Source organism: Perissodus microlepis, chromosome 1 (genome assembly GCF_051167445.1).
Source record: "Perissodus microlepis isolate ML-2025 ecotype Zambia chromosome 1, ASM5116744v1, whole genome shotgun sequence".
NCBI classification, from domain to species: Eukaryota; Metazoa; Chordata; class Actinopteri; order Cichliformes; family Cichlidae; genus Perissodus; species Perissodus microlepis.
The window spans coordinates 20433583-20444082 of record NC_140461.1 but is presented as its reverse complement, the minus strand read 5'-3'; the positions used below and the strand labels follow the sequence as shown (position 1 = coordinate 20444082).

At 38.9% G+C, this 10500-nt stretch overlaps 2 protein-coding genes across 6 annotated transcripts in view; both read right to left on the bottom strand.

The window, feature by feature from the left end:
* Window positions 1-40: 40 nt before the first annotated feature.
* On the bottom strand, window positions 41-4757 carry sinhcafl (SIN3-HDAC complex associated factor, like). Its single transcript, XM_084934714.1, has 6 exons — window positions 4644-4757; window positions 3377-3538; window positions 3113-3212; window positions 2912-3026; window positions 2184-2334; window positions 41-2073 (listed from the first exon to the last, which is right to left on the bottom strand). Exons 2-6 carry the CDS (start codon window positions 3502-3504, stop codon window positions 1896-1898), a joined length of 672 nt encoding a protein of 223 aa, XP_084790840.1. The 5' UTR covers window positions 3505-3538; window positions 4644-4757; the 3' UTR covers window positions 41-1895.
* A 636-nt stretch (window positions 4758-5393) lies between these two features.
* Window positions 5394-10500, bottom strand: part of dennd5a (DENN/MADD domain containing 5A) — a 34672-nt gene continuing 29565 nt past the window's right edge. For all 5 annotated transcript variants that reach the window (XM_084934525.1, XM_084934504.1, XM_084934518.1 and 2 more), the window contains 6 exons: window positions 9610-9728; window positions 9337-9518; window positions 9006-9088; window positions 8139-8262; window positions 7643-7811; window positions 5394-6901 (listed from right to left, as the gene is read on the bottom strand). In XM_084934525.1, the coding sequence (XP_084790651.1) occupies window positions 6718-6901; window positions 7643-7811; window positions 8139-8262; window positions 9006-9088; window positions 9337-9518; window positions 9610-9728 (861 nt within the window). In that variant the 3' untranslated portion in view covers window positions 5394-6717. The remainder of the gene's footprint in view (window positions 6902-7642; window positions 7812-8138; window positions 8263-9005; window positions 9089-9336; window positions 9519-9609; window positions 9729-10500) is intronic.

Genomic DNA, 10500 nt, shown 5'->3' with positions numbered 1-10500 from the left:
GGCCGCTTTTTTTTCTATTTTTTTTTTATTGTAATACAGATCTACTTTGTGGTACAGTATAAAAAACAAAACAAAACATACATTGCATGTTCAAAGGAAGCGCACAAAATTTCTGAAAGGCTCTACACCAATTATCTAAAAATTTCAGTTACAAAAGTTTTTGTAATAAATAAACATAAATTACATAAGAACCATAACGGAAAGATCAAATAATTCTTTAAGGCACATCTGATATCCCAAAATGTACCTCTTAAAAAATATGGCAACTCCCTAAGGACAAAAAAAAAAAGCTTATTTTCCAGCTTAAAAGGAAGCAGCATTTCTCCTTTTAATAAGAATCATAAACATGTTCAGCATTTAACAACCCTGCCGCAGAAGATAATATATTAAGCAACTTTACAGAGCATTGCCTGTCAATTCTTTTAGTTTGAGACCACTTATAATTATGTAAAACAAAAAAAAGCAACCGTTGTCACTGCAGTATTAATTTGAGACAGTATGGCAAAAAACTGCAATCTGAGCATTATTTTTGACATGACAAAGACAAGAATGATCGTGAGACAATGACTTAGGACAATTAGAAAAAAATGCAACATTATTGCTAAAATAATGGATGCTTTTCACAAGCCAATTTTGGTTGAGCAAGGATCTATCGCTTTACACCTGAAGTAGCAAAAGCGACGGACGGCCCCAGAGCACTTCTCACATTCAAAACGTCTGCATAGTTTGAACTTTGACAGTCGCAGCCATGACAAACACATTTCATTAAAAGCAATTTTTTTGAATGGTGATAATGGGAGCTAAAATGTAAAGCAACTTCAAAAGATGAATCACACAGGAGGAGGAATGTTGCTGCTCACTGTTGTGTTTAGAGAAATGTATCTGATCAAAGAGATGTGAACATGTGGTAAAAAAGCCCGTTCTTTTCTTCTTGTTGTTAAAGTACATGTTTTAACAATGTTGGGACACACAAAAGCATTTTTTTTTTTTTTTTTTTTTTTTTTTTTAAAAACAGACGTAGTGGTTTTCTATTCCTGTTATTGTTTAAAAAAAAAAAAAAGTTTCGATGTTCCAACAGCCAAAATATTGTATTTACAAAATCCACTAAAAAACAAAATAAAAAAAAAATAAAAAACAACAAACAGGGATGTACTGCATGCATGGTCGAACCACATCTATCAGTTAATGTGCACACACTGCTGAACAAATTTAAAATGGAGTGTTTCAAACTTGTGGCATGCTAAAGCTGTATACATGTCCAAAGATTACGTGTTCTCATCTATATACACATATTAAAAGATCATTAAATCGATAAAGAACAGTTATACTAGTGATCCCCGGTGTTAGGAAAAAGCCATTTTTGTATTAAAAATAAAAAATAAAACAAAAATTCAAAGATTCATTTGCACTAATAGACAAAACATAGCAAAATGTTGAAGTCACTCCACTCACAAAAAAGCTGGTGTCTTTCATTTACACACAATTTGACAACTAATGAAAAACAAAACAATCCTGATATGTATAAAAAAGGTGACAAAGTATTTACAGAAGGATGATCATGTCATAAAAACAAAAATTATAATCCAGAGTCAAAAGCAGAGCCTTAGCAAAATTTGTCTCCTCATCCTATAAATAACACTAATGCCCTTAAGGTTTTTTTTCCCATTTGTGCTTTCTATAAAAAAATAAAAAGGAAGGAAAGAAAGAAAAATCAATTCTTTACAAAAAATTTTAAAAAATACCTATATAAAAAGGAATATTACAAAGGAAAAAAGGTCTACGTAACTGTCTATGGGAAAGAGGAGGAGCAGAAATGAGAGGTCTACCACTGGAGACAAATCCAGGTGGATGCCATGGATAACCCCAACAGGGAAATTCAACAACAACAATAGCATTCACCAGGTTTCTTTTATGTCTTCTGGGTGTTGTGTGTCCGGCAAGTGTGTGGCCACTTGCGTGGGCGATGTCAGTGTCTTCTGTTTTTTGGAACTGCAGCAGGGCTTGAAAAGCCGGGGATCAATAATCACCTCTCCAAACCGACCCTTGTAGACAATCCCACAGCACACCTTTTGTCTAAAAAGTTAAAAAAGGTGAAAAGTTACTTAAACAATGCTTAATCTTTTTTTTCTTTTTGAAAAAGATATCAATTTTTTTTTCTTCAGTGTAGTCAACGAGTAGCTTGCCTTTTCCAGTAGGAACGGTCCAAGAAGGAGAAGATAGAGGGAGCTGAGCGTCTTTGCTTGGACTCTATGTCTGAGCCATCATCTGACTGGTTGCTGTAACTGGGAGACTGGGCAGGAGACACGCTGGAGGTCGTGCTGTGTGCATCAGAGTCTGCTTAGAAAAAGGGAATATATTAAATATTATCATATTTACATTTGTTTGGTAAGGTTCTGTTGAATTCTAAATATTTTAAGACAGTAATTTAACCGATCACTTATTTAACAGAAAGTTAGCCACCATTTCTAAAACTTTTACACTTCATGGTTCAATGACTGTTTTTGACACAAAGTCATCACTTTTTGGATTTTAGAGGAATGAATTTGCCTTTTTTGTCCTACTACACAGTCACACATGATTATATTATTATTAGTTTTTAAATAAAATTTGATCAGTGAATGACATTTATCCAGCACCCAAATTGCCAATTAATTCTAATTAACTTTCAGCACTGAGATGAGCCTGAAGCTAAACAGTGTGCCGTAACCCAAACAGCCACCAGATGATGCTAGCAGTTGCTTTTAATTAGCCAGAGAAGACAAACATAACAAACCCAAGACTGATGGACAGTGAGAATGAGCTGCAGCTAAAGTGTTTAAAATCAGTTGTTTGAGGGCTAAGAAAAATGTATTCTGCATCTGTCAAGATTACTAAGAATAGATCACGGTTTAATGTTTTTAAAATGACTCACTCTGTCTCTTGAACTTGTGCAGCTTCTTTAGCTTGCTTTTCTTCTTCCCATCTCCATTTTTTGTTTTCTTGGGTTTTGTCACCTTAAAGCCTGGACCTGCTCTTGCATCCACCACCTGAATTAGGTTAGACACAACAAGTCAGCAGTCCATTGAATGGGACAAATATGCACTAACAGTACCAATAAGTGGATATAACTTACATGGTTCCAATTTTTCTTGGAGCCAAGAGGCAGCTTTTTCCACCTTTTCACCAGTAAGACACAGGCGTTGCAGATGTCTCCAACACGATCCTCAGAGAGCCTTCAAAGAAAAAAAAAATACACAAAAAATACACAAAAAATATATATATATATACACATTAAAAAAAAAATACATGAGTCATTAATAAAGTATGCAAAAAAGAAAAAAAAAACTCAAAAAACGAATGCACAGATAATTCAATATGAATAAATGCGAGCTCTTACCCAAAACACAGCCTGAATGTCTCCTCATATCGACTGCTGTCTGTGAATCGAGAACTGGAGGACTTGGTCTTGCAGATGCAACAGCCTTCGTTACTCCTGTAGATCTTTGACTTGTGAAAGCCAAACATAGTCTATTTCTTGGTCGGTGTTAGGGTTAAAATCCTGAAAACGGAAGGAGGAATAAAAATATGAGCACACGATCGGTAATTGTTCCAGTCCCACCTTTTCTAAGCACCGTGGATGTCTGCAGACAGTTGTGCTTTCTACTGCTAAAAGGGGGCGGTCCCTACACGCGCACACATACAGATTTAAGAAAACCCGTCCACAACCTCACAATTATAATAAATCCTGCAAGAAATCACTTTTTAAACTAATCGAAACATAAAACTAATAGTGCGCAAACATCTGAAAATGCCCAACTACATTTGGCTAAAGCCGTAACGTTGAGGAATTTAAAGTCAAGTCACGGGAACACCAAAACACCAAAAAAACAAAAAAAAGACAGCACGAACACTAAACGCACGCTATATCGCCATGTTATCGATCGTCTTATCACATAAAGAAGATCTGAGGATCATCCACGCGGATGCGGGTCCGAGTCGGGATCTTAAACTTTCAAACACAGCTCGGTTAACGTGGGGAGGTCACACGAGCAGCGTTTTACACTCGGTAGCAGGCATTAATACCACTTTTCCAAACATCACTGCATGGATTATATATTTTACTATCTAGCAAACGTTAACAAAGTGAGATTGCGAGCGATTACACGTTGTTTATCAGGAGATTGGTGTGCGCTGGGAATCCGAAACAAAAAGCGGGCTGTAAGCGGCGCTTTCTGAAGTGAACAAACAAAAAGCTACCGTGCTATTCGTTAAAATGCGCATCTCTAAATAAGTCATACTTATCAACTCATTGCATTTAGTGAATGTCACTGAAATTTTAACAAAATGCAAAAAGTTGCAACGGACACATCCTTCCCTTTAAATTCAAACTTTTGCCCGCTAGAGCGCCAAATATGGTTCATTGTTGTTAGCCCTTAGCATTCCAGCTAGCCTACTTCGCTACCAGCACCACGCCACGCTCTCGTTCACTTCCACGTTATCCCCATTGTCGAGACTGTTAGTCTTAAAGGTTTGGCGCGTGACATATGGAAAAGCACACGTCAGGTCACCACTGCACCACATTACGGCTACTCTTCACGTACATAACGAATAAATAAAATCTCATAAATGTAATATCAGTAGAAGAGACATAAGACTGCACTTACCGAACAAAAACTTTGAATCTTCGCCGTGTTCCTTTCCCGCACTGCGCATGCTCTTACTACAACTGCATACAGCTGGTCATTAGAATACATTTGCATAAAAAACCGGAATGAAAACGCAGAGCTTACGTGACCATATAAGGCGTGCAGCCGTTGGGTTTGAACCTGATTCCAACCAATCGCTGACCCCTTCGCGTACTCGCCGGAAGACATGAATTCTGGGAAGCGTAGTGAACAAGCGAGGCGTTGTGCCGTTGTTAGATGTGAACGGACTGTCTTGAAACTCAAAATCCCACAAGGCACATGGCCGAAGCCTTTAAAGAAAAACACCTCTTTGATATGGCGCGAAAGAGTTTGTTTACATTTTCTCAGCCGAGAAAAGGCATTCAGCGGAAATATGAATGTACAACAGCCATTTAAAAGCTATCAAATCACGACTGCAGGACCTAAAAAGCTCATTCATCTAAATTATACATCTAAATATGCATTTAAGCTTCCCTTTATTGCACATTTTAGTTAGTGTAAGCACTTTACTTGAATTCAGGGCAGTAAATAAATTCATTATAATTAATAAATATACTATTATCACTATTTGATTAATCAACAATTGTTAAATGTACCATTTCATTAAAAAAAAATCTAATTTCTAAAGCCCAAATTTATATATTTAAGTTTTTCTCTAGCAGCTTGTATAACTCCAGAGCTCCTGGAGCAAATAATATAAATGTGTTAAATGAAAAACAAAATCACCCATTTGAATGCATTACAGATGCTTTATTCTTAATATATTTTTACACTGTACACTGCTGCTCACTTAGTAAACACTACATTACACCGCTATATCAATAAATGTACAACTGTATTGGAAAACAAAAATATATATCTCCCAAGATGCTTGTGTGTCGGGTCGTACACAGATGGGTACAACACAGTCATTCCAGACGTTGTTGGCACAGGTAAGAAGTCCATCACATACCAAGTCTCATATTCTGCACAGTAAAGTGAAATGTCTATAACGGAGGAGGGCCTGGGATCATCTCAAGATGCCCTGATATGGAGTTTACAGGGAGTTTAATTTCTCTCGTGGATATTGCATAGCAAGAAAACATGATGCGAAGGAAGAAAAATAAAAATCAGGAGACGACGGGGGGGAAACAGTCCTTTTGCTCCTCACATGGGAAGCAGGAGATCATTCCCATCACAGGAAGCCTACTCAGATAATCACAGTTTTTTTATGTTTGCAGAAGACAGCAAATGTAGTGTAAGAGCTGTAATGATGGCAGGAGAAAGGGGCTGGTTGGAGGTGTTAGCATGAAGGTTGTAGTTGTGATCCAGGTCGCACAAAAAGCAGGGTCGAGCATCTCTTGGAGAACTTTGGGGTTACTTTTCTTAATCGCTGAATACAGGCTTAAAACCACACATACACACACACACACAACAGGGATCTTCATCTCTGCTGAAGATGCTCCTTGTGAAAGATTTTGCATACTTGTACTTCTATCAGGGAAAGGCCTGAATGTAACAGCCCACGTGGTGAATCACCTAACGCTCTACAAACTTCCCTGTCATACACACACTTACAAAGCATACATCCACATCATTTGCTCTAAGCTCTGCGTTATGACAATGAACTCGGAGTTGATAACAGAGCAAGCAACTTGACCAATTTAACAAAATAATACTGTTTTTTTTCCCCTCTGAAAATATATTAACAGTTTTGATCCCCCGCTTTCCCTTAAATATAGCCGTCGCCAGCAGTTCACGATAACGGTGAAAATATTCAGTTTTCAGTAAAACATTATAGCACAAGTAGGTCAATAATGTGTAAATCATGGTTCGTAATAGAAAACATATTTTTAAACATCTAATGGCAACATCGTCAAGGATAAAAATAACAACATATCTGGAAAGGCTCATTGCACTTAATATATGGCAAATGTTAACAGTAGCTTTAATATAAGCCAGAAAGTCTCCTTTGTTCAAGCCTGTTCCTGCATATAAAAGGTTCAGTTATTCTTTTTAGTGGTCCCCAGTGATCGTCCTGGTCAAGTCCAGTGGGTGGGAAACTGGTTTGGCTTTAGATGCCGACACCTTTGACGAGTGAAGCCTCCAGGGTGATGTTGAACTCCTGCAGAGTCTGCAGTACTCTGATCAGAGCGTTTACCAGCGAGCGGTCCTTAATCAGTGCAGTGTCCTCATACATCTGAGAAGTGATCGGACAATCTGCGAGCAGAGCGATCCAGTGATGGAGCAAATGGTCCCTGACAAAAGATGACACATGTGGAGTTAACAGAGCAGCTTAACACGTGATGCAGTTTTCCAATAAAAATCACAAGCTGTGGTGGAATAAAAGCAAACTACATTACACTATGCTTAAAACCTCTACCAAGGCTGTCAAATCCTTTCACTTGAGATGCTGAAATAAGCCTAGTTTTTGTATTCTACTGTAAACGTGTTGGGAATTATGTTCTTTCAGTTCAAAGTCTGATCAAGTGTCACAGCACAGAATCATAGAAAAAGGGTAAAAAACACAGCTGTACATCTGCAGAGGACTGAAAACTCGTACATAATAAACTCTTAACAGAGAGGAAGCTCCAGAGAAAACTATTCAAATGAAGGATGCGTCGAGGATTCTCAAAGCAGAGACCATTTGCACTTCAGTCCATGCAGACTGAGACATCAGTGTATCAGTGTCCAAAGACTTTACAGCAGGAAAGACCGTTTACTGCATCCACTCTGAACACTCAACTTCCTTTTTGTCCACAAGAATATTAACAGTGTTCTAAATGTTTATTGAGTCTTTTATTTAGCTTATGGACTTTTTCATCTCATCTTTTGTGCGGATGTTTTCTTTTAACGCTTATACACGCTAAGAAGCCAAACTAACATAACCTCTCTAATTTTGGCACAGTCACATGTCGATGGGCCCAATTACTCTTATTAATTAATGTGTATTATCTCTTTTTAGATGAAACATTAGCAGCATACGTGGTCCTTCCTACCTTGCGCCCAGACAGACGAGCATTTGGAACTTCCCGTCCTTGCCGATGTTTCTGGGAGCGTTGTTGATGGCGCGCATGAAGCGGCAGAAGTGGCGCACTCTGGTTTGCCAGTTTTCATCCGGGGTCACCTCACGCTGCTCAGCACTTTCAAAGTAAACTTGTGCCTTTTCTGTGGTGTTTTTTTTTTTTGTAAAACAAAGAAGACCACTCAGTTAACAGTTTTTAACAGTATTTAAAACACACACTACACCTGAGAGGTAACAGCAAAACATTGGTCTACTTTAACAACAAAAAAAATTGTGAGGCCTCTTTGTTTCTCTATTGAAAAATGCTTTAATTTCAATCGATCACCATCAACAGACATTTCCAAAGTACTCGTACACCACAATGTACTTTGCAGATTACTGCAGTTGGTTGTTGTTCTTTGTTGGGACACAGGCTTTTTACCGTTTGTCATTCAGTTATGCAGGATGCAAGTACAAGCTTGAGTCCTTACCCAAAAAGTCCCAGATGAAGACATTTTTAAAGAGTCGCGGTGATTTGAAACCGTGCTGGAAAACTTGCTCGAGAGCCCAGACGAGGCCGTACTCCCCACAGAGCAGGAGGGTCAGGCTGCCTCTCTGTGGAGAGCAAAAATACATGCATGCATTTAGAGCTCATTTCAAGTTGCCTCAAAATTGCTGACTGTTTTTTCCTGAAAATGCCAATTTAATGGATCAGCTATCCCATTAAAATGCCAAACCACCTTCCAAATATGTTGCAGGAACAGACAATGGAAAGGATCATTACTCCACAGCTTTCTCTGTGGTCATATTTAAATGAATGAGAACTCCAAAACATTTAAATCATCATTAAACTAAGAGACCATATACACACACAGTATAGTAGGACACACGGGAGAATACAAAGCAGACTTCAACGTTATTGTTCTGTTGGTGTGTTAAGGAGGTAGAGCAAAAGTGAAGGGGAATTCCCAGTAAAAAATCCTTTGAAACTATAATGAATGACTTTTAAAGCCTGTAATCAGCAGCTAAGTTACAACACACTTTAAAAATCTTCAATTGCAGTTCTCCTTCTCCACCTGCCCGAGTATGTAATAATTATCAGCATTCAAGTTCTATTTTAGTTCCTCCAGAAGAGGAAAATTAACAGACAGCACTCTAGGTCAAAATAATAATAACAAGCTAAATAAGATCATTAAAAAAAACAGCACAAATCCCTCTTTGTTATATTTTAACTATAATACAGGCAGAACAGTTACTGAGGGGGGCTGGGGCCACCGGAGCAGACGGCTGCTTTTTTCCCCATTTGTGATGAATAATAGAAGTACATGTTTGGGCCTGTCTAGACTGCCGTCTCTCACCTCCTTCTCTGGCTTGTGGAAGTGCTTTACAATCCCATTGATGGCCTCTCCCACTCCCTCCTGGATCTGACCTGTGTTTAGCTCTGGATGAAAGAAAAAAAAAAAAAAAAAGTTCAACAAAGATACTGAGAGACAACACAAGCAGACACATGAAGGTAACTCCCAATCCAGGTTTAAAACAATTTGTCGTTGTGTTTTCTCGTTCAGGCGTTTTTGGGTCGTTTCTTTTTTTAAGGCAAGATTTTAATCATTAGCAGGTGAGGAACAGCTAAATCCCACATCAAAGGGGTTTTTTTTGTTCTTTGTAGAACAAAAAGCTCTACAAACTCACTTGGTTTGCTGTTTGGCGAGATGGTAACAAATCTCCTCATCATTCCCGGGGACTGCTGCATGGGGGGTGTGCGGCACATCCGTTCATCGTTCTCCGAGCTGGGGGTCATCAGCTCTCCCACCAGGATCCTCTCCAGGCTGCCGTCATCCACGCCCTTCCCCAACCAGCGGCCGCACGGAAACCTGCGAGATGAGCACGCCGAGTCGATTTTTTGACAACCAACTGGCCAAATCGGTATCAGTGTTCATTTTTCCACCAGGCGGTAATGCTTACTTGTAAGTGTGCCCCGTGATCTCGTTGCGGACCACAACACACTCCACCAGCCACTTCGCATAGAGCCCTGTGTTATCATGACCCATCTGCACTGTGGTGAGTTTGCCCAGGTTCTGGCACTGAGACAGAAGGACCCAGATTAATGTCAAACACCCAAACAAAAAAAACCCAAAAATCACATTTAGACTACAGAGTTTCTAAGATAAGATACACAATCTTTTTTCCAGAAGACGTGAAATTCCTGTGTTAGAGAAGCCAGAACATTAAATAGAATATATATCAAACCACTTTAAATAATCCAAAATAACTCAATGATACACATTTTGTTAGCTACACCTACAGAACTTCTTGTTAATGCAAATATCCAAGTATCATATGGCAGCAACTCAATGCTTTCAGGCAAGTAAACATGGTCAAGATGACCTGCTAAAGTTAAAACTGAGCATTAGAATTGGCAAAAAAGATGATTTAAGAGACTTTAGCTGGTCTGAGCATATCAGAAACTGATCTACTAGATAAGGTTTAGAGCACAGGTCTGAAAAAGAGAGACTACTGAGTGAGCACCAGTTCTGTGGGTGAAAAAGCCTTGTTGACCCCAGAGGTCAGAGGAGAATGGCCGGACGGATTTGAGGTGAGAAGGAGGAATTAATAAGTCATATAGTGATATTTTTACAACAAAGGTATGCAGACGAGTGATTTTTGGACGTACAACATGTCGAACTGTGAAGCAGATGGGCTCCAGCAGCAGAAGACAACAAAAGAATGGAAAAATGTTGCCTGGTCTGACGAGTCTTTTGCTGCAATATTCAAATGGTAGGGTCAGAATTCGACATGAGCAACATGAAAGCTTGGATGCATCCAAACTTGTATCAGTGGTTCAGGCTGCTGGCG

Coding starts and splice junctions, on each gene's coding strand:
- sinhcafl (XM_084934714.1), bottom strand. CDS start 3,504: ATGTTTGGCTTTCACAAGTCAAAGATCTACAGGAGTAACGAAGGCTGT. Junction 3,027..3,112: donor CCAAGAAAAATTGGAACCAT/GTAAGTTATATC, acceptor AACCTAATTCAG/GTGGTGGATGCAAGAGCAGG. Junction 2,074..2,183: donor GACCGTTCCTACTGGAAAAG/GCAAGCTACTCG, acceptor TTAACTTTTTAG/ACAAAAGGTGTGCTGTGGGA.